A 23256-nucleotide genomic window follows, 5' to 3' on the forward strand; every position below is an offset into this window, starting at 1 on the left:
GAATCACACGCAAGTAAGCAGAACATCCAGTTTATATCACAGCATACATAAATTCTGCTTTAGCATTCATAATTTGTGTATCTTGGCATACTTGGGGAAAAGGGGAGAGGAAGGGGGCAAACTGGGGCAAATACACTTCAGCTTTGATGCTGCTTTCAAGTATACTGAGGAGGAGGAGGAGGTCTAGAAAGGAAAGATTGCAGGAAGGAAATTGTCCAAGGTGTCTGTTCCCAGAATGATGGAAAGACGCTGGCCAGAAGATGACGGAGACAATGGTCTCCTGGATGCCAGAATATCTTGCAGTGATTCGATGATGCAGACGTTACAGAGGAAGTTAGGACTGAAGAGTAAGGCTGTCATCTGCAGAAAGAGAAACGAATCCCTCAAGTCAGATTGTGCAAAGGCAGCTGTTATCAGGGTTGGGTGGGAGGGGGGAGGATGATAGAGTTACTCCAGACTGAAGTCACAGGAGAAGGAGCCTTATCTCATCCTCTGAAGGCAGACAGAAAGGAATCTCCATGGGAGTTTCAGGGCTGGTTATATTTAGAGGGTGCTAAAAACAGGCCCTTTTCAATTCAAAATCTGTCAAGCTATTGTATGGAGGGAGCTCAACCCCAGGGATCCAGTCTGTCTTTGATATGCTTGACTCCCACTCGTGGCAGTTGCAGGCTGTATGCATCCCAGGGATGCTGCACTTCACACTGAGTCAAGTTTGTTGAGTCAATAAATAGACTGACCAGACAGCCCTACTAGATCTGTGTGCGTACAGCCATGGTGTGCCCAGGGATTGCAGACACTAGGATTAACTCTTTCAAATAAATCTAATATTGGTGGAATTATCCTGTAATTGTTTGAGGTTACCACATGAGCCTAAATTATCAGTAAAATGTAGTTGTATGTCTAATTTGCATACACAATTGTCTTCTAATTAATATATGCACATGAATTTTTATGTCAATTTCAGATTGTAACATACACTGGTTATGTACTAAGTCAATGGCACCACCAGATTTCAGATGATTCTGAGGAATTACTGTAGTCTTTACATCTCCTGTAACTAATTTATATTAGCATCCTAGAGTACTGAAAACCTTAATATGAGCTGATTACCCCCCATAAATTAAGTTGAAACAATTGTTTTCATAAAGATATGTGGTCTCTGTTTAAGATAAATATTCTATTATACAGGATGTTGCACTGTTTGGAGGAGGAAAAATACAGATGGGTTAGGTTTCAAAGTTGTCTTTTGTAGCCAAAATAAATTTTTATTGTAGCTCCAGACAGCTTTAGTTTTAATAGGCGTTTAAACTCAAAAGCTGTGGGTTTTATACTAACTCAGTGCCTACCTTTAAAAGCCTTACTAATAGGAAGTGAAAAGCATTACAGAGATGAAAAAGACATTCTCTAAGAACCTAAAGCAAGAACAGATGGAACGTTTTAATGCAGGGTTAGTGTAAACTATTCCATATTGTTTCTGATTTCCTGTAACACTGATTTTTTGTAAGAGCAAGTCAACATTGTAACATTCTGTGATTTTAAACACAATGCTGTGATATGAGCTGAACAATAGAGTGTGTGACTTTTCCAAAACAGTTTTCCATTTCTAATGAAATAATAATGGAAATATTTTGTCTCTCTAGTCCTGAGGCATGTCAATTGTACATTTCAGTGATGTGGACTTCTGATAGCCATCAGATATGTAAATGGCAAGATAGCAACTTCCATTCCTGCCTTTCATCCAGGTGCTAGTTAAGGCAATTAATACTTTCAACGTGAGCAAGTTAATAGTAAAACCAATCAATACAATAGCAAACATCTTCAAGTTTAGATACCTGAGGCATGTTTTCTTCTCAAATTTCTACCATGGAGTTCTTTGACAGAAAAATATAAATGGTTTACCTTTCAAATGTATACTTCTGCCTATTGAAAACTTTCTATTTGCCTGTAAAAATCTCACATACACACACGCAGAAAAGGCTATTGCTACCTATTTCCTGCAAAGTTTTTTTTTTTTAAAAGAAAGCAGCAGAAATCAGGTTGCTCTTCCAACAAATAATTTTAATTCTAACATTTTGTAAAATGTATAGACTCCATTCCACAGACAAAAGAAACAAGAGCAAGAAGGCCAAGTTTATGACCTTATCTCAATAAAGTCTGACATAGCCACACCAAAGATCCATCCAGCCTAGTACCTTATCTTGCAACATGACCAGTAACAGATTGCTTACAGAAGAACAGAGCATGTGTGATCCTTTCCCTGCTGTAGCCTCACAACCTCTGGGAGTTGACAATTTAAATACTTCCTGAGCCTAAAGATGTGAGTGGACAATTGTATTGTGTTTAATATAGTGACCGATGGCCATGTCATCCTTGCAGTCTCCTCAAGATTTGCCTTCACATTATTGTAGCAAGGAATGGAAAGTTTTGCGGTTTTGGAACAGTGTGCGCTTAGTTTGTGTTTCCAACATTGATGGGAACTGTTTGCTTCTAAGGAGTTCAGTAAGTCCAAGGAGAAGCTTAACTCTGAGCAGGAAAAAGAAAAGTCACGCTTGGGGACAGTATTTTCTCAGGTTCTCTAGTGCTTTCAAAATTAAGTACTATTTACTTTTCAAACACTCTCAAGTAATATGTGAAAAATCATCTAGAAAGACCTATTTTCTTGTGGTACCATCACTGTTAAATTCCACTTCTTTTTTTCTGACCCTTCTTTTTACGGGTTAGTTTATGCAGAAGAACAGTAGTCTTCCAGCTCTTTCTTCCCTTTGAGTACTTCTTGTGGAATACCCTCCCATGGATCACTTCCTCTCTCAGTCCCATAGGACATGGCTCTCAAAACTCTTCCCTCTAAATCTCAGAAGGAAGGGCTCTGCAGACACCCAGTGGGCTATGAATTTCACGTTGACAACTGTTGCACTCAAAGAACAAAAATCATACTAAGAAAGCAAGCTTAAAAATGCTGTGTCTCCTTAAGTTCCAGCAGCTTTCTTGGCTTCTCTGCTTTCTTTGGTTCATACTCTTCAGCAGCTTTTTAACAGAAGTGTTTATTTTTACCGTGTTGTTTTTAGTGAACCAGAGCTGATCCATAGACTCCATAATTATGGCCATCTCCTCTAAGGCTTCACTGACACGTTTTTTCCTCATCTTCCACAATCACTGAACTTAAACTGCCAAAAATAATCTTTCCCGAACTAATCTGACCATGTCAACACTTGTTCCCTTTCCTACCTTCCCTTGAAAGATCACAAGCCTTTTAAGCATCCCATTACATTTTACAGTATTTCTCCTTGATCTTTCTGGTCTCTAGTTGAAGGGAACTGGTTTAGTTCTGTTTAACAATTAAATTTTCCTGTAGGACTTACTACCAACGATTTAATTAAAATTCAGTCCATTTTATTTTCTGAGTTTCAGAACAGATCCACACTCTGGATGTCTGGTTCACCCGTGTAATTGCGCTGCAGAGCTCAGAAGTACAGGAGAGGTTATATAAGTCGCCTCCCCTACAGTTAAATCAGCAGCAGACCGTATTGATTTCCAAGACAACTGCTGATGAGGAGACAATTTTTACACGTACTAACTCAAGCAGTGTGGTTCTTCACCTTCCAGTTACCTTCTTATTGTCCAAAAGAACTTTTGCAAAGTAGTGAAAAGTAAAAGATCAACAAATAGTATAGAAAAACAGCCATGAAGAAGCTGCTTTACTCTTCTTATGCCTTTATTTTCACACAGGATTGTGAATACGAAGTGACTGCAAATACAGATATATTTTGACTGCTGTGAGCTGTCTGGCTGTGCCTGTATGTGTGCTCCATTTGAACTGGAACAGGGTACCTCTAAGTTCCTGGTGCACATGGAATAGTTAGGCACAGTCTGTTTTGGACTTAAGATTAGAGATGATTATAGAAGCTATGCATCTAAGCAAATGAGCATCTAAAGGACTGGCTGGATTAAAAATCTTGTTTGCTGCAAAAGTGTAATGAGTGCTAATAGCAAATGCGTTACCTCCAAATCAGAGTGGCTTACAACTCTCTCCAGCTGTCAGATGCTCTCGAGATGAGAATCATAGATAGTACACAAAATATTTGAAGCCTTGGCCAACTAGAAATTTATCCTAAGTGGCTGCTTTCCACTTTGTTCAAACTATGACCCATTAAAAGGCAGACAGATTAAAGATAGGATTCAGGTCTATGTCCATGCAGTTCTATGGAGTAACCCAAATAAATATCCAATAAATTGTTCTGGATGCCTGTGTAAATGAAGGGTCTATAAACAACTTCAAAAAAAATAACAGAAGAGTCTGCATTTTGCTTGGCAGAATGTTTGCTTTATGCACTTAGATTAACAAACCATGATCTCATCATTAGTCAACAAGATACTAGAGAGACCATCAAAGCAAACTACAGGAGCGTTGAGGTTGATTCATGCCAAACAAATGTTTGTAGCTAACAGCTGTATTACCACTGATTCTAATTTACTCAGCAGGATTCGCCTTTCATTTCCAAAGTGATATGAATGTCACAATGCATGATGTAGACAGAATGTCTACCTACTGCACTAGTAATGAGTTGTGTCAGTTCTCCTGGATCATGCTGGTTTTGGACATCAGGAATTACATCCTAACACTTTCCACTTCAACAACAAGAATCCTAAAGGTGATTTGTCTGTTCTGAGACATCTGTTAGCTTACAGTGCTACTGACATGCCCTGTTCAAAGTAAGAATAGTTTAGGCAGGCAATATTATCATTTATTCATTCTATTCTGTACTAATTCTATATTATATTAATTCTTGCTTCTGCTTAACCCGTTAGATCATATCTTGGACAACTACGTTCCCTGAATTAAAAGTTGTTCTTTCCTTTTTCCCTCCTTGGTAATTTTGGAGGAATTTAGGGAACTGCCCTTGGATGACTGTGGCCTACAACAATTATTATGTCAAAGGGATGTACCTTTTTAAAACTGAAACAAATGGGGTTACGTACAAACCCTTTCAGTCGGTAAGAGTTTAGCTGCAGACTTCCACAGGGCCAGTATTTACCCAAGGAACAAATAAGCCATTTATATCTTAGGATTCTCTCCAGGGATTTCTGTTTGGGATTCCCTTTTCGCTTGCTGAACGATTCTCTGTGCTTTCTTCAGTGCTGGTCCTCACACAGGGCATTGCACAGTCAAATTAAGCTGCTATTCTTCATGCCAACATTTTAAAATACACTTGTCTCTGCTGAATCTGGGGACATGTCCCAAACATCCTTGTCCCAAAATGTTACATTTTCATATAATCTGGATTTAAAATTAATCATAATAATACAAACGTCATAGACTAAGTAGAAGCATGGGTTTTAAAGTTTTGCCAAAACACTGATGACTTTCTGCCAGAAAACAGAGGAATTTTTGTACCTTATCATACCATCTCCTAGAAGTTTATCGATCTCTTGTAATTTACAACACTTACCATTTTTCAGACACCTCCCCAATAACCCAAGAACACTATAATAGCAAAAACGGGTAGGCCAGTTACTTAAAATGTCTACGCAGCTGATGATGTATGTTTCTTCCATCAGTTTTTGCACTGTTCATGGAATCTTAATTTACAAAGCAAACCCTTCACAGTCTTGTCTATGGTAGAGTGCAATAAAATTATCTGCCATTCGTCTAAGCTGCTATTCCCTTTGATTCAGGTGTTCCCCAATAGCTTAACATGTATCTGTGACGAAAGGAGGCTCAGAGCAGCTGAAAAGCTGGAGATTCTGACAAAGATATAGAGGAAGTATCACAAACCTTGGAGGTTTGCTTTTGAATTGTGAGACTTCCAGTGCTTTGAAAGGCAAAAACACCTGTACCATTTAGATACTGTTTACTGTCTGAAAACAGAAAATTAAGAGAACACAAAAGGCAATAGACTTTTTTTTGAATTTCTGCACAGAAGTATTTAAGATGACTGCATCGGCATCCTCTTGAAAGAGATGTTAAACTTCCAACACAGAATGTACAAATAATGTACAAATAAGCAACAAGCAAGTGTTGTTTATCACAGTATACTCTCAATTCCTAACATCCTACAGTTCACAGTCCAGAAACTATTCTTCAAGAAGCTGTTTTGCACAGGGGTGTTCCAAAATGTTTCTTTAATCTTTTGTTGTTGTTGTTGTTCTGAGTAACAGATTGTTTTCTTTGAGATGGGCCAAATTACATCTGCCTCACCCTCCATGCAGCTTACAAGGTTATGGTACTTCACAAGCTATCCAGGGATACTCCTGATATCAATCTTGAAGCCTATTCAAAACAAGGATGGGGAGTCAGGGGTTTCTCTGCCAACATTCCTGCTGAATAAATGCACAACTCCATTATCTGTGGGGGAGTCCTCTCTTCCAGTGCTCCCTTGCAAGTCTGCACTGCCTATTGGGAGCGCACAGATATATCTGAGAGACACCCCAGGAAGCATGTACTGAAAGACCATACAGATTGGAGCACTATCACTTATCCCTTTCATGCTGTCTTTCTCCATAAAGAGAGGGTCGGTTACAAAAGGCTGTCTTTGCCATTAAATAATCACAGCTCCGGTGCCCTCCCTAAGACTTTTCTCAACCTGTGTATGTAGGGCACAAAAGGAGCACAGTGAAGAAAAATGCTGAGCAGCATGAGCCCTACCAACCTCATGTCTATGCTGATTTCTGATGGGAAGGATACAGTGAGGCTGTTAGGTTTATACTTGCAAAATCGACAATAACCTCCCTCTATAGCAGTACTCTGGGCACATTTTTTCAAATTAACACCATTGTCTCCAAGCCTCACGGACTTCAGTATTCACCATTCGTAGTATTTGGACTTGCATATTTGCCAATCACTTCTTTGCATATAGTTCTTTTGAAGTCTGTATTTACAGACAGAACAGTTTTGACATTGAAGTGGTAGAATGGAAGGGGGGGCAGGATGGAGGGCTGAACACCTTGCTCTGGTTTCTTCAGTCTGTTCTGCTCTTTGTGGATTTTTGTGGGGAAAGAGGTGATTGTTGTTCTTTGAGAGAGGGAGGTTCAAGGCAGTGAGGGTGTGAATGGCATTGGCTGGCACTGGCTATAAACACAGCACTCTCACTGGTTTAGTGTACGTTTCCAGCACAGTTTAAGAGGTTGGAATTTGCAGATGACGTGCTTGATACAAGTAGTGGGAGTAGAGGGCAGGAAAGGTCCTTCTTTTTCATGTTCACTTCTGGCTGTCAGTCAAACACAGCAATAAAATCAGTTCCAATTAAGGGGCTATGTAAGGAATTTCATGATAATGTCAACACTCCATTCCATCAATACAGGGGTAAAGAAAAGAAGCTAATGTTAATTTCTTTAAAATAAATAAATAAATAAAAAGCCTCTCATAGACGACTGTGGTATCACCAGATACACAGTTAATCACAATGGTACATGAAGTCATTCACAATTCCCCCCTGTGGGGGGATTTCTTTTTTTTTTTCTTTTTTTTTTTTTCTTTTCCCTGTGGGGGCCCTGGTTTCTATTTCATTTGCTTTCTGATTACTCCAGTGCTGACTTAACTTTCCCAGCAGACTGACTTCAGTTCTCTAGTAGGTTTGGATTCTCATCAATTAACCCCGTACTGCTAGGAATCCCACTCACCTGACCTTAGAAATAGAAAACTGAGAAATCTCATCAGCTGGAGACTATACTAGACTCTATAGTATGTAGACTATACTAGAGAAAGAAGTCGAACTGCAGCCTCACTCAGATCTCACTTCACATCTAACTTTCTGTGTGATCGTAAAAGATGTCCCACTTGAAAGAAAGTACTTATGAAAGTTCTCAAGTTTATCAGTAGTAAACAGACACTTAATCCTGTGCTTTACTGTGTGTGGTCTTAAATCTACCTGTGATAATTCCTTAGTATGGGCACAGTTACATTTCAACAGTACAGAATCTTGATTTATTTTTCATTCATTGATCCAGGGAGGGGTGAATTTCCAGAGAGTACAGCTGCCTCTCTATATGCCATGCCCCCTCTGTACAGGGTACACAGAACATGTCAAATACGTAGCTGTCAGATACAACTCCATCGATCCTCATGTTCCTTGGTGAGATCTGCAACTTGAGGCTGCTCCAGTTTCCTCATTGGGCTGCATTCTGCTCCAGCTGGCTCCACAATCTACAAAGATATTTAGAGGTGCTTTTGACCTCCTCAACCCATATTAAGATTATCTGTGGTGCAGCTGAGGGTCAGATCTGGGATGGTGCATTTCTAACTGCTTGGTATTCGCCTGTATGCTGCTAATCCCACAGAAAAGGCTGAATATTTCCTCAGAATCTGATGTATTCTCAATCATGATTTCAGTGTCAAATTACTTAAAACTTTAAATGCTGAAAAATAAATTTTGAAGCAAACAAGTGCCCTCCCACAGTTTGGCTAACACTCTAGAAACTGTAAGTAATAAGAGTGAAATAAATTCTACTAACACTCATCACTTGGGATAACTAATGCCTGGACTATATAAAGAAGCATGATAACAGTTATTACTAATGAACAGTAGTAAGCTTAGTACAGACTTAATACATACTGTGTTATCAGATCTGTTTTGTACCACATGGAAGTGATTCTAGCTATGCCAATTTCAGATTTTTAATTCAGCCCTCCTAAAGCACTCTAAAATAAATCCTACAGCATGTTAGCATAGACACAAAGGGGTGAAGGGTACAAACACCTTGTGTTGTGCCTTGTCCCCTCTCCGATTCTAAAAAAAAAAAAAAAAAGAGAACTGGAAAGCTGTCCACTGATGATGAGAATCTGTTTAGACTGAAGAACCTGCTGGATTATTTAAGGCTCAGTTCCAGCGATGTCCAGCATTGGCTGTTAAAGTGAACTGTATGACTACATTGCCTGTAAAACGTGTCTCCATTTCCTTTCAGGTTGGGAAGCTGATCCAAGAAGCAGCTGGAAGGAGTAATTTGAAGAGAGTTACACTGGAGCTGGGTGGGAAAAGCCCAAACATTATTTTTGCAGATGCGGATTGTAAGTCAGCACTTCCACATTTTTCTTAAATGTTTGTGTGGCTTTTCTATTTTCATCTTAGGGCTTATCTTTTAGATAAAGTGAAATGGACCAATATAGAAGTAACCAACTGCACTTTTCAATATTACAGAAACAGCCTGGAGTGTGATGGTTTTATAAAAAGACAACATTTGTACCCAGAGATTCACAGAGGAAAAAATAATAATAATAATAATAATAAAAACAGTTAAAACCAAGCATGTGGATATGGTGTTAATCAAAATCATGGTCCCATATGTATTTTTTCTAAACTCTGCAGCAAGGTGGCCTAGTGCTTTAAATATGGAAAATCTGTGATAGATTCATAGCAATCATAAAAAGGGAGGGCTCTGATTTAAACTTGAGGAGCTGATCTACTCAGTGCACTACTTTTTTAAGCTGTTTTGATGGTAGCTATAAATGGAGAGTCTTCCATTTTAAAAATCTTCACAATTGAACAACTGTGTATTGAAATGTCCTCAATGACATTGTCAGCAGGGAGCTGAAGATTTTGGCAACTGAATGACGTGCAGCTGGGATTTTTGGCACCTGAAGGTACAGGACAGAAGTTCAGAATAGGATAAAACACAAACTGGAAGTTTCTGCTTACAAGATAAGCAATGAAATAGTTAACAATGTTGATATTTAAATCGTCAGGGAGGTTTTGAAGTTAACACCCCATTAAGATGAATGGGACAGTTCACACCTTGCCTTGACCTATTGTTTCAGGCTGTGTGCAGGCACACTGTACTTACTGCATTTTCTGAGAATTTACTTTGTAACCCAAAGAAATAGGCATTTAAGATTTGGTCTTTTAGTTTCAAAAATCGAAACTGAACAGAAGAATGATCTGAACAGCATGAATTACAAGAGCTGGTTAAAATCCCATATTCAGTTTCAGAATTTATCAATGTTGAAACACTAGGAAAAGCCTAAGAATTCTCTTAAGTTGAAGTCATTTCTACTTAGGAAAGTTTTATCAAGCTGGGAGGCTAAATTGCAGTCATAGCCACCCCGGTAAACCAAAAAAGGCTCCTGTCAACCAAAGTCAGGTGCAGATGTTACAGCCCTGTACTCCGGTTACCCATCTCCATCTCCCACCAGAAATCACCACATCTCAAATGTCCTTTACCTACTAGCTCAGATTGGATCACCTGAACACTTCTAGTAGAGTAACATATGCTGGGGGCAGGTCTGTGTTGTCCTTTTCCACAGAGGAAGGACAAACACTCCTAGCTGCCACACAGAGGTACAGTTTATCTGTGACCTGAATCTGCCAAATAAGGTTGGTGAGAAGTTGCAGGCAACAAGGGAATAACAGGGCACAGAGAAGAGCGAAGTCTTCCCCAGGACCGTCTGTTCCACAGTGTAACATACTAAAGCTCTCTGGCTTCCCATAATTAAAACCACTAGCACTTGACCTGAAATTCAGTCTTCAAAGCTCTGATTATTTAAGAACAGCAGACAATTTGCTCACAGTTCCAAAGGAGCTGTTTGTTCTGTTTGAGGAACACTGTGTGCCAAAAGTTAGCAGAAAGCATGACAAAGCTGTTGAAGTTTAGTGTGCATGCACACACATGCACACAGAGAAAAATGGTTAGAGCCCCTCCATGGTGCCTAACTTTGCTAAGAGAAAGAAACATCAGTTAATCAGTTCTAGCCACTATTGTTTTTAGTCTCCATGGAGCTGTCTGGGAAAACTTGAATGTGGTCCAGGGAATACCCCACATCATTTTTTTCCATGGCCATGCCAAACACAGAATAAGACACTGCTGTTAGATGGAGTTGTTTAGGCCATGCTGGAAGTAAAGCATCATTGCTTTGTTTATGCCATGAAAGATTATACTTTAAACAATGTTCTGAATTGTGACAGCTGATAACAGGTATTGCAGTGCTGCAGGTCATCACTTTTTGATGATAAATTCAGTGCCACATGGCCCAAATGCTTTTCTAGTCAGCTGTTATATGCCATGGGAGATTTTGGCTCTCATTGTCTAAATATGGGTGTTTTTCCCTTTCCTGCTTGAATATTGGATGTGTTGGTTGCACCTCCGAAGTTGGAACAGGAATCAGGGATTGATTGTTCCATAATTAGCCTGTATTTTTAAAGCCTCACCTAGTCACTTCTATAGGCCAAGAAGATATTTCTGTCTTGCAGAAAAATAACCTGTCTTTGGGAAGGATAACTCTTGCCATTATCAAAGTTAAATTCTCTCAAGTACTTGTTTGATTGTATTGCTCACATACGCAGGATTAAATCAACTGCAAGTATAAGAGGATAAACAATTTTTCCCCTCCCCTACTGACTTTAAGTCAGAAAGACTTCTATAGCATGGGGCACAACCCACTTCCTAGGGTCCTCTTAAGAGTTTTTGTTAATACATGTAAATGACATGTTGGTGATGTGCAAGGCATTGCTGAAGCTGTTTTGCATGTCCTACTTCTATTGACTGCTACAACTGTAGCTTGATTTAATTTTTGCAGTGGGATCTTAAGATGTATTTGTGGCTTGCATCAAGGGATGGCATGTAGAATGTATTATCTACAGACACTTCTTTAACTTGATGGTGCTTGAACTCCCAAGTGGTCTCTTGCAAACTGGTGCTTTTGAAACAGTTGTAATGCTCCTAATATCTCCCTAGTATAGCTCAGTCCAGGCTGGCATAAATGACAAAAAAAAAAAATCAAATTCAGACATGTTAAAATGTACTAAAACTTCCTATTCTCACAGGTATTAAAACAAAAAAAAATGAAATTAATCACCTTCACTTATGGCCTGGCACAACAATGATGTATTGTTCAGTGTTTTAGTGTTTTTAACCAAATTCTGCTTCTGCTTTGAAGTTTTGGGAATGTGATGCTATGTCATACCATAACATTGGTGCAACAGCAGATGTGTCTATGATGTTTCAGAGCAACTCATGTTGTCTTGGTTTTGTAGTGGACTATGCTGTGGAACAAGCTCACCAAGGAGTCTTCTTCAATCAAGGTCAATGCTGCACTGCAGGCTCACGGATTTATGTGGAAGAATCAATCTATGAAGAGTTTGTAAGAAGAAGTGTAGAACGTGCAAAGAGGAGAGTAGTGGGGAGTCCTTTTGACCCAACTACAGAACAAGGTCCACAGGTAAATGAACAGTGCTTCAGCTCTGCAGCCCAGAAGGTGCCCAGATGCCCAGAAGCATTTAAACTCTAACACAACAGAGTCCAGTCAGTGCATATTCACTTGAAATCAGAGATGTTTTCTGTTTAGTGAGAACTCTCATCCTAAATATCAGAAAGTTCACCCCACAGTTTTAACAGCAAGATTCTGCACTTCAGCTCCCAAGACGCGAATTGCATAGTGCTACCATTGATAGGAGAAAGGCTCACAAAAGTCTTTTTGCAGGCACTTATTGTCAAGAATTGTCTACAACTGTAACTGTGCTTGTAGAGACAAGAACAAGAACTGTAAGCAAAAGATGGTCAAAATTACAAATATATCTTTAAAAGATATTCCTGATACTAATAACCAGCTGGGCTATACCACTGTCAAGAAGTTAATTTTGGCCAAGAAAATAATGCCCTGCTTTGTTTGTTCTTATAAACCATCTCCCTTAGCAACAATGTGAGTTGAGCCACATACATACAGGGACACATTCTTAAGAAGACTGAGCCCCAGGTTACAGTCAGCAGCTATCTGTAGATCTTTGGCCTCTTAAGCTCAAACAGTGAAAATATGCATGAGTCTACTCTCTGGGACGACTTGCCTAAAAAAATTATTTTGGTTTAATTATCTAAAGTGCATGGCCTGCAAGTCAAACAGCTTCTTCTCTCTTTCAGATTGATAAAAAACAATACAACAAGATCTTGGAACTGATTCAAAGTGGCATTACCGAAGGAGCAAAACTTGAATGTGGGGGTAAAGGGCTAGGAAGAAAGGGCTTCTTCATTGAACCTACGGTGTTTTCCAATGTAACAGATGACATGCGGATTGCCAAGGAGGAGGTACATGGGCAAGATCATTTTAGAATGTCCTAAACATGATTTTGTTTCTTTTGTTTACTTCTTGAGACAAAAGCTTTAGAGTGAAAACGACCATTATACCAAAAAAAAAAAAGTTAAAATCTTCTCAGAACTTAGTCACAGAGCAACTGACAGCATCAGTTTGAGTAAAAAAGCTTAATTTTTGTCATTTGCTTTAGAGTCGCAGACTTGAAAGACAAGATAAAAGAAGAAATGAATTATGTTTCACTATGATGACAGCGTTGGGAAATTCATGCTTTTTTACAGGCAGCTATTACTACTAATAAAATCTGTAAAGAGTAAAACAGGAGAGGCCATTTATAAAGCAGAACAGAACAGGAATAAATGCCTCTGTGTGAGCTGTTTTTCAAATTAATGATTAATCTTTGTTGCAGATTTTTGGGCCTGTTCAAGAAATACTGAGGTTTAAAACCATGGATGAAGTTATAGAGAGAGCCAACAATTCTGACTTTGGGCTGGTAGCTGCTGTCTTTACAAATGACATAAACAAAGCCCTGACGGTCTCTTCAGCAATGCAGGCTGGGACAGTCTGGTAAGGCAGAAGTTATCACACTCCTGCTCTCAGAGATAAAGAGTTTAGCTCATTATCATTACATTACCTCGGTTTTGCACCCTTTGTCTTTGTGTTTATCTAGATCATCCTAGTGGTGAATCACTAACCAAGATACAGAACAGCTGTTGGGGAATGTAGTCAGTCTGCTCACTGCAGCTGAATGCTATTGAAAGTGGAAAGTGCCTTGCTTTCTGTTAGCATGACCTTCCAGTTACACCGCTGAACAGCATTGCTGAAAACAAAACAGTGTAAATTATCCTTTCTGTGGAGCAGAGGAAGCCTGTGAGGTTTCTGCTGAAGGCATAAGAAATCGTGTATTTTCTACAACCTTAAGGAACCAAAGGGACACCTATTTCTCTTGTATTTAGGTGTAGGAAGTGACACTTCTAAAGTTTAATAGCTTGCAATTTGATATGTCAAGCCTGGATACACTAAAGATCCACGAGAAATCAGGTGGAAAAAGGACAAATTCAAACCTAATAGCTCTGTGTTATAAACTGGCACTGAAATTTGTCAGCAGATTAACAGTCCATTACTGAAGCATCCAGGTGTTCAGTGCCCTCCTCCAGTCCTCACAAGCTAAATCCCACTCTCTTTAAAGCAAGGAGTAGAAGCTTGCTTAAGTCCCTCCTTTCTTTTCAACAAGAGACCATTTTGTTAGTACTAAGAGCTATACAGTATCCTTAGCTCCATGAGTTTCAGTATCTCCTGAGTTGTTCAAATGTCTGACAGTGCAATTGGACTTAATGCCTTTTCCTGTTACAGGATAAACTGCTACAATGCCTTAAATGCCCAAAGTCCTTTTGGAGGATTCAAAATGTCTGGCAATGGGAGAGAGATGTAAGTATTACACTGCTGTCTTCTAAACTATTTTGAGCTCTACAACTTAACAAACATTAGTGAACCCTTCCATGCAAATTAAGATCAGGACATATTCCCATCAGAGGATCAGGGCATAGTGAAAAATGACTCATAACCACTGCCAGCTCTAAATGCAAACGATTTATATGGTAAAACCATTTCTTTCTTTCCTTATTTATTTATTTATTTATTTTAACACAACAAAATGAGTTACAAGAAGTCCCTTCTTATTCTGAAAGATACTGAAAATTTCTGAGTATTTTTTTCAAACTGCAACCTGTGTTTTCCAAGTTTTCCTTCTCCATATTAATCAGCAATTTTCCAGAAAGATTCTATTTCATATCTTGCTTTATGCTTGTTGACTCATTTGTTGTACTTGTTTCAGAGTTGTTTTGCCATGTATTTTGCTTTCTTACATTTTTTTTCCTTTCTGTTCCTTTTGCTACATTTATCAGTATAGGATCATCTGAATTTAATTAAAAAGGTGTCTGTCTTTTCCAGAATTATAAACAATGTTAGACGAAATCAGGCCTACAGAACAATACACAAATGTGTTTATATCCCTTAGAAAGAATCACCTTCCATTACAAAGCTTTCTGTCTTATTCCGTTTAGAACAAAGTCACAAATATTTTGAAACGGAGCTACCTTCTAAAATGCTGTCCCATGTACCTAACTGAAAGTGTTAGCAGTTTTTAGTTCTCATTACAATCACAAAAATGTTTAGCAATTGCGTCAGCCCCAGATTGGTTGTGCATACAAAGGATTCAATTAATTTCTGTGCAGGAGGCATGTATACCAGATATGTCTCACCTAAGATTTCAAAATAGCTAATGGCTAATGGCAAACTCAGCAGTAAAACTAAACTAAGGTCAAACTCTTTAAAACTTTAAATATGTTGAAGTATACAACTTGATCTATAAAATGAGCTCTATGTAGTCTGAAATATTTTCCCTCATTAGGGAGTACTTTGAATAACACATTCATACTATTCTCCACATTCATGAGTTATGAGGTGATCTCACACTGGCATAAATATGTCAGCTCATCTAACTCTTATCATTGTGAAAATATTCTAAAACTACTAAGCTCGAAAGAGCACATGAGTAACCTGACACCCAAGAGTGACCCCACTGACTTCAGGGAGGTTAACTGTGCAAGCAAAATACTCACATATTAGTATTGTAGAGTTTTGCAAAAGAAAGTGGGGGGGGGGGGGGGGGGAGAGGAGGGGGGAAGGAGAGGCAGAATCAGGCAGCACCCCAACTCCCAAGGAAAAATCTGTGATAGCTGTACACTTGATTCACATCCACAGCTTTGACAATACTCACCATAAACAGGCAATGTTTGGAATGGCAATCATCTCTCTCACACCAAGATGCCTGAAAACCTGCTTATGAGTAATTATTTTACTCCCTTCACAACCTCTTTGATCAGATATCACCTTCTAATTCACCCCCCCAATTTATATCTGCATACATTTTATTAAAATGCCAAGGTTTCTTAGATCCCTGTGTTTAAGTGATACGTTTTACAGCATAAATAATATTGAGTCTGGTAATTAAAGAACAAAAAACAAGACAAGAAAGTGTTCATACATATCTGTGCCATTGCTAAGCTAATACGATGTTTTAGCCAGATTGTAATTCTGCCACTGTGATATTTGTGCTAGCAATGTATTATCTGGGACTTATTTTGTTCCTGCATTAAAATTCACAGATTTTTATCACACGTTGGGAAAATAGGAACCCAAAGTTGAGATGTGCTACGCTCATTTTACACTCCCACAAAATGTACCAGAGTATGTGCATACCAATAGAGAACCCAAACTCTTGTACAGAATGGAACTGATTTCTGTTTACCTTAAGGCTACAGTATTCTTTTATTCTTAAAGAAGTATAATATTATTTTATTCTAGAAGGAGTTTGAAGGAGCAATTCATTTACATTTACAGGTTTTTAAAGCTCCTTATCAGTAACTGAGTCGTGTAAAATTGAACCGAAAATCAGGCAAGTCCCCCAGAATTCTGGTCTCTGTCCAAATATCTTCAAGGGAAGGAGGTGCTATTCTACCTCAGACTTAACATTTACTGTCATGGGAATTATTATTCTCTGTATGACTCTGAGCTACAGCAGTGCATAGTTGCATTTCCAAAAAGAAGTGCAAGTAGGCAAAGGCCTTGGAGTTGTAATTCTTTTTTTCTACCATTCTTCTCTTTGCTTGAGGAAGGGAGGAGGGTATGTAATATCATTTATTTTTGGAGAGCAATTTGTTCCCCTTCCCTCACACCTCCACAACCAAAGGATAGCATCATGCAAACTTGACCTCTGGGCTCCTCCCTCTCACAGACACAAACCTTGTTCTCACCCTGATACCAAACTGCAATTCAAACAGACACAAAGTTGCCATACAACAGGATGTTATTGCTCCCTGCCTCCCTGTATTAGGCTGTGGGGACAACCAAGCCCTTTGAACATGCACTGACTCATCTGCTCTGATGGTCTGGAATTACCCTTCATCCTATTCAGCATGAAAACTTTTTTAACTTTAGAAAAACAGTTGGTTTAGAATTCATCACAACTGCCCGCTTCCAAACTTTCAGACAGAATACAAATGCACAAGGCCCTGAAGCCTTGAGATGAAGAATTAGACCAATAAATACAACTAATTTTGTTTGCCAGACCAAGGTAAAACAAAACAAAACAAAACAAAAAAACAACAAAACAACTGGCAGTTGGAACATACACAAAGGCACTGGATACTGTGAGGCAGGTTACATAGTGACTTGCAAAAATGCGTTCATCAGATGTCTGGAGCCAAGCTGCATCACTACCAAATCAAGCAGAAACTTTCATGCAGAGAGACTTACTAGTTTTAGTTTTTGGGTTCCATGCAGCTCCTGGTGACGGCTTCTAGTATGCCATAAAGGAATGGTTTTGTGTCTCAGCTAAGTCTGATAAATAACTAAGTGTTTTGATCATCCTTTTGGAAACAAATCTAAGATGTTCCCCTGAAAGCTGGGGGTGAGGTGGTCCAACTCAATCAGATCTGTTCTCATGCTAAAGAATCTTTACTAATATATTTCCTTGCTTGTACTTAGGCTCTTGTGCATCTTAAAATGCTTAGTAAAATGCTTAGTAAAACACCAGCCTTAGTGAGTTAGACATCAACTACGTGTAAGGCTTACCAAGCTGAAGTGTGTTGGCAACTTTTCAAAACTGCATGTAGGGTGAAATGGGATGGTAAATGCTGTATTTCTGCACAAATTCATTAACTTTCCAGGGAAAGTCACAGGACTCCTCCCCCAACATTACATTTTGTGTAAACCATACAGTATAGAAGGAAACACAAAGGAGGCTATGCAACACTGGGGACTGACTGAAGGGTTTAATTGCTTTGAACAGTGGCTCCTCACTCCATTCTGAAAACGACATTTACTAGACTGGGATTCTGAGGAACTCCCCTGAAATATTCTTTATGGTATAGCTGGGATTTTAAATTCTGCATAGCTGGATCCAGGGGGAAGGCAGTGTCAAACGCTAAACATGCTAATATGATAATGCACGTGTCAGCACTTTTTAGTTTTAATGTAAGTAAGAGAACGGTACTGGGTGTGTTTTATGGATGGGGATAAGAATTTAACCAAGAAGCAAATGACTCTAAGTGCTTGTGCAAAAGAATCCTCATATAAGTTCATATAGAAGAGAACCTCCATTCATGGACTTGGACTGTGCATGTTTTGAGGTGGGGACTTTGCTTTACATACACAGCAGCCAGCAGAACATAACTTGTGACTTGACTAGAACACACATCTCCATCACCCAAAATATGCACAGCAAAGTGCAAGTATCTATACCTAAGAGGAGATAGGCAAAACGTCCAAGAAGCCATGCCATAGCTGCTCTGTGCCTCAGCAGAGTTGTCTACGAGATGAGCCAGGCCAGAGCTGACTACAAGAAAATCTACAAAGCACTCAGAAACACATTTCTTGAGCATCACTTACACAAAGGAGAACATGTATCCCACAGAGTCACGTGTCAGATGACTGGGACCTAGTAAGTGACTAGCTTCTAAAAGTATGTAGGATCTTAGATAAGAAGCTGTGCCAGGACAAAAACAGGTTTTCTCGTTACCTAGTGGAAATATGAGCAGGCTGAGTTCTCTTTCACAGTAAGTGCAAATGTTGATTTCTGCTGCTGAACATTTTGTCAGGGAAAAAAGACCAGTGGGTTAGGAGTCATTGTTACCTTTATCCAAAGTTGTGAGCAGTTCGTTTTCCATAGTACTGTTTAGACGTTCTTTTTCTTGGGTGCAAATAACAAGCAGTAAATTCACTGGTCAGTAGTGTAGGTCTTGGTATTTGAACATTTTCAGGATCTGGAAAGGACAGAGTGCATCAGTTCACTTCCAATAGTTCCATCAAGGGACAGTAACTATTTCTGGGTTTAATATCATTCTGTATCTCCTTATCAAATGCTGGAGCCATCCACTGGTCTTATGACTAGCCTGCAACTTCATATTCAGGTTTTCTGAAAGACATCACGAAAGGAAAACCAGTACAAAATCACTGTACAACAGAAACCTATGCCTAGAAATTTAGTTTGTATCTTAACTTCATCAAAGAATCACTTTACAAGTTTTTGCTGAATACAGAATTAATTTTTGGTCTAAGATGAACCTGCATTTTGTTTTCTAGGGGTGAGAGTGGATTGAGAGAATATTCTGAAGTTAAAACTGTGACAATAAAGATCCCTCAGAAGAATTCCTAAAATGATGGAAGACCATGTTGTGCAGAAGAGCACATGATGCCACCCTCTGTATTCTTTATGGAGACCAGCACTCAGGAATAAAAAGTGTTACACAAAATGTATTTAAGAAATTAAGTTGCAGCATATATACTGGGCACATAATTGCATAAGGAATGCAAACCAACTCTGCATGCTTTCATGAAACTCTCTTGAGAGTTACATCTTTATAAAACTTACCATACCAAGATAAAGTTGCTATTGGACATCATTTAATAACAGTTCTAGCTATAAAACTGTTAAATTCAAATGCATGCATACACACATTTATCTCTTCTTTAAATAAACAAAGTAAGTCTTACTGCTTTCAAGTTGCCTTCTCAAGCAGACCTGCCTTCTTCTGACATTCTTGTTTCATAAAGGGCTTTACAAGCCAAATTTACCCAAAATGCTAGGATCAAACAACATAATCAAGTACCATTCATGTTTTGAAAAAAATGTAAGACTGTGAACTGTAACCAGCCCAAAATTGGTATATTGGCAACTTTCCAATTAGCATGCTCACATAAAGAGGTTAAACTGGGGAAGGTACTAAATCATTATATGGACAATGAAATCCAAATACCATGAGATTTGGCTTTCATGACCCAGAGTGTTTTGGTTTTCAAAGCTTATTTTAATAATTACTTTATGGCTTGTTACAAGCAGAAATCCTCCCTCACTTACAGGGACTTAAAAGGTTTTACCTGCCAAAAGAGCATGGCCAGACAGGGTGGAAGAGTGCTAAGGAGAACAGGAACAGATCCCAAGGCTTCACAGAATATTTCAACTTTCATTGCCTGCTTAGTTTTGTTGTTGTTGCTGTCACTGTTGTTGTTTTCACTTTTTCTTTTTTTAAACATGTATATGCACACACAGACTCCATTTATTTGTCTGCTAGTAAACTGCTTGTGATTACACTGAGAATCATTAAGTATTCATTACCACAGGAAGAACCTAGTGAAAGCCCACCTGTCAAGAAGTTAGCTTGATTTTATTTTCTTATTAAATTATGCCTTGCCATCCTCGCCATGCTTGGGAGCCTTAGGTGAACTTACTGGCTAGTACTGTATTTTCATTGTTGTCTGCTTTTTGTTGAGCCCAGGACAAAAATATGAACATGATCTTTTAGAAGTAAGATGTTTAAAACCTGACATGCTATTTCCTGCTGCCTACAGAATCTCTTCCAACTTGCAATTAACAAACTAAACATTATCCCCGTCTTCTTTCTAGATGTAGAGCTCCCCAGACATTTTTTTTAAGGTTTCACTTTAAGTTTTAACTTAGAATTAAGACAATGTATTTTAGAAGTACAGTAAATCATCTACTGTAGCTACATTCTGTGGGGTGTAAGGACAGAGTTATGGCCTCAGGTGTAACAGTTCTGGCTGCAGAGTGTGTACTACGAACTGTTGAAAACTCCAGACCTGATTTAGCAAATTGTTTCCACACGTACTTAACTTTACTCTCTGAGCAATTCCTCGTAGATTTGAACTTGTGTGTGCCCTTAAATACACTGCAGGACCAGGACAACAGTATACAGCACTTGGTAGTGTTGTAGCCCTCAATATTTTCTACTTCTAACTCATGTCAATCTGCATATCGTGTTTTCAAAGCAATATGTATACACAATGTTATTCAGAAATGACAGTGCATTCACAGACATGGAAATGAATCCAAATATTCCTGAGTTGTTAAATGCAGATGCCATATACTTCTACTGTGTATGTCAGAGTTAAGAAAAACAAAATACAGCAAATAATTAGTTACCTTTTAAACTGCAATATAAAATGTGAAAAAGGAGATTTTACTTCCTTTCTCCTATTTACCTAAAAAAAAAAAAAAAAAAAAAAGAAAGAGAGAGATTTCCTGTGGTAACAGCATTTACACTGTGTACTCTTTTGTATTCTTTCTGTGTGTTTTGTATGTCTGTGCTCTATTCCCTGTACATTCAGGTAAATAATATAGAGTTGCCATTTTTTCAACCTTGTCACTGCAGCTCCATTTGATGTACATGGATTTGTAAAATCCTTTTTTAAATGTACCATCTGCATGGATCCAACAAAACATTTTTCCTGTCCCTGCAGCTTTTTGTTACAGTTTTTAATCATGTATATAGTTATATGTTATTAAAAAAGTAAAAGGATATTTTCTATGAAGTTTTTTCCATTAAAAAGGTTTAGAGAAAGACTTTAGACTGTGAGACTCCTTTATTGTTGACAGAGCTATAAAAATATTAAAAAAAAATATTTTCTTAGCAAAAGATCTGCTCTCACAGTAGCTTTATTTTCATTTACAGAAGTGAATGAAGTAAAAGGCCAATTACATTTTCTGGAATATTATTGCAGCTGTATGAAAAACACTTGTGAATTGCAGATCCAGGTCATAGCCAGAGTTCATCCTCACCCTTGTGGTCGTAAAGTTTAGCTATTGGGGAAGGTCTGAAATGACCAGAACCAGTGGGACACCCTTGCAAACTGCTGCATCACAGCTTGAGCTTTGGATAATGTTTAAAAAAAAATTACCATGTCTTTTCTTCCTCCAGTACATGAGTCAGAGAGATGATTAAATTAACACTCAGATCTTTTTATGTTAATTTCAAAATGCTGAAACAGGGGAAAAGAACAGACCGAATGCTAATTTGACAGCCAGTAAAATTCACACGGCCAGGTACTACACAACTGCCCCTCAAGCCATCCCTTAATTCCAGGGTTACTTTCACTGCTAGGAACAGAATTCCTCTTTTGAAATGGTGCCTACTTAGATAAAGTAACTACTCAGTTAATAGCTCCGAGCTACTTCATTGTATGGCAAGCACTGGTTATACCTCAGTGTCACAGAATAATGCTGTTGGCTTAATCAACACTCTACAGGCAATCGCTGAAGATAAAGTAACTTGACTAAAACAGATTGGATAGCAGAGAACAAAAATTAACACTAGAAGTGAAATTGTATTCTCAAAAAGGAGTACTATTCCAGAAAGTCTGGGTTGTCAGGAATATATTAAGCAAAATTTCTCTTCTACTTGCCTTAACTAGTGGCACGCACAACACTGTCATGGGACTGTGAGTGGACAACGAGCACTTTCCATATCCCCTCCCTTCTGTCTCTGACCTAGTTGCAAGCCTTCTCACCACCCCACGCAGTTACAGAAGCACACGCAAAGGAACACTTTTCTAAAAGAGAACTGAAGGAAGGAAGGTTGTTCTGGAACCCACTGAAAACACAGTTTTGTCATCTAAGGAAGGAAGCAAAACTCACTCCATAGTGAATAAGTAACCCATGGACCCCCAACCAGTGAGAATAAATGTATCAATAAATGTGTATACAGGTATAGTAAAGTGAGAGTTCAGAAATAAATGTGCATTGCTTCTGGAAAAAGGCTATGTACAAAGGCAAACAGAATTTCAGTTTCATGGCTTTCAGACAAAGTGATGGATATGGATACTACTTGAATAGCACTAACATATTTATTTGTTCCCATTTACAAAGAGCACTCCTCCTCCTGGAAAAACAAAACAAAACAAAACAACACTGAATTCAGGACACCAACACAGCTCTCCACATGGTTACACCACAAGCTCTGGAAAGCTGCATTTACAACCACGTTTCATTTGTATCCATATACCTCCACTTACTGCATGCTACGTCTATCAGCACAGGAAGTGGTTTTTCTTCTAACATCCTTATACTGCAAGGACTGACACTCACAGTGCTGTACAACTACAGCGCTCTGTAGCAGGAATCAGGAAAGGTATCTGTAGCTATTAGATGCCATCAGCATTGCCAAGCAATTCAGACAGACTTCTGTGAGCACATTACACTATAGCTGCATAAAATGCATCTTTTATCCTTTTCCTTATTAAATGTAGTTTATTAACTTGCTCTGTATCTTCTTTGTCCACTGGCAGCACACAGGTACCAAGGAACTATGTGTGGCTTTGCCAGAAAACTTGGAGAATTCTGAAGCAAAGCAGGGGACTGCAGCATTTTTGAAGTGGGCCGTTTGGAAGAA

The 23256-nt window shown here is 38.7% G+C and overlaps 1 protein-coding gene and 1 long non-coding RNA gene across 3 annotated transcripts in view; one reads left to right on the forward strand and one right to left on the reverse strand.

The window, feature by feature from the left end:
• Positions 1 to 21431, forward strand: part of ALDH1A2 (aldehyde dehydrogenase 1 family member A2) — a 56258-nt gene extending 34827 nt beyond the window's left edge. For both annotated transcript variants that reach the window (XM_084532891.1, XM_084532890.1), the window contains exons 8-13: positions 8899 to 9001; positions 11961 to 12145; positions 12841 to 13005; positions 13419 to 13576; positions 14363 to 14437; positions 19154 to 21431. In XM_084532891.1, coding sequence (XP_084389017.1) covers positions 8899 to 9001; positions 11961 to 12145; positions 12841 to 13005; positions 13419 to 13576; positions 14363 to 14437; positions 19154 to 19226 — 759 coding nt within the window. In that variant the 3' untranslated portion in view covers positions 19227 to 21431. The remainder of the gene's footprint in view (positions 1 to 8898; positions 9002 to 11960; positions 12146 to 12840; positions 13006 to 13418; positions 13577 to 14362; positions 14438 to 19153) is intronic.
• The window catches only part of LOC311443044, a 108789-nt gene that overhangs the window by 32723 nt on the left and 52810 nt on the right, over positions 1 to 23256 (reverse strand). The window contains exon 3 of the long non-coding RNA XR_014697039.1: positions 18705 to 18834. This is a non-coding gene — a long non-coding RNA (uncharacterized lncRNA). The remainder of the gene's footprint in view (positions 1 to 18704; positions 18835 to 23256) is intronic.

The sequence above is a fragment of the Aythya ferina genome (assembly GCF_964211825.1).
Source record: "Aythya ferina genome assembly, chromosome: 11".
Lineage (NCBI taxonomy): Eukaryota > Metazoa > Chordata > Aves > Anseriformes > Anatidae > Aythya > Aythya ferina.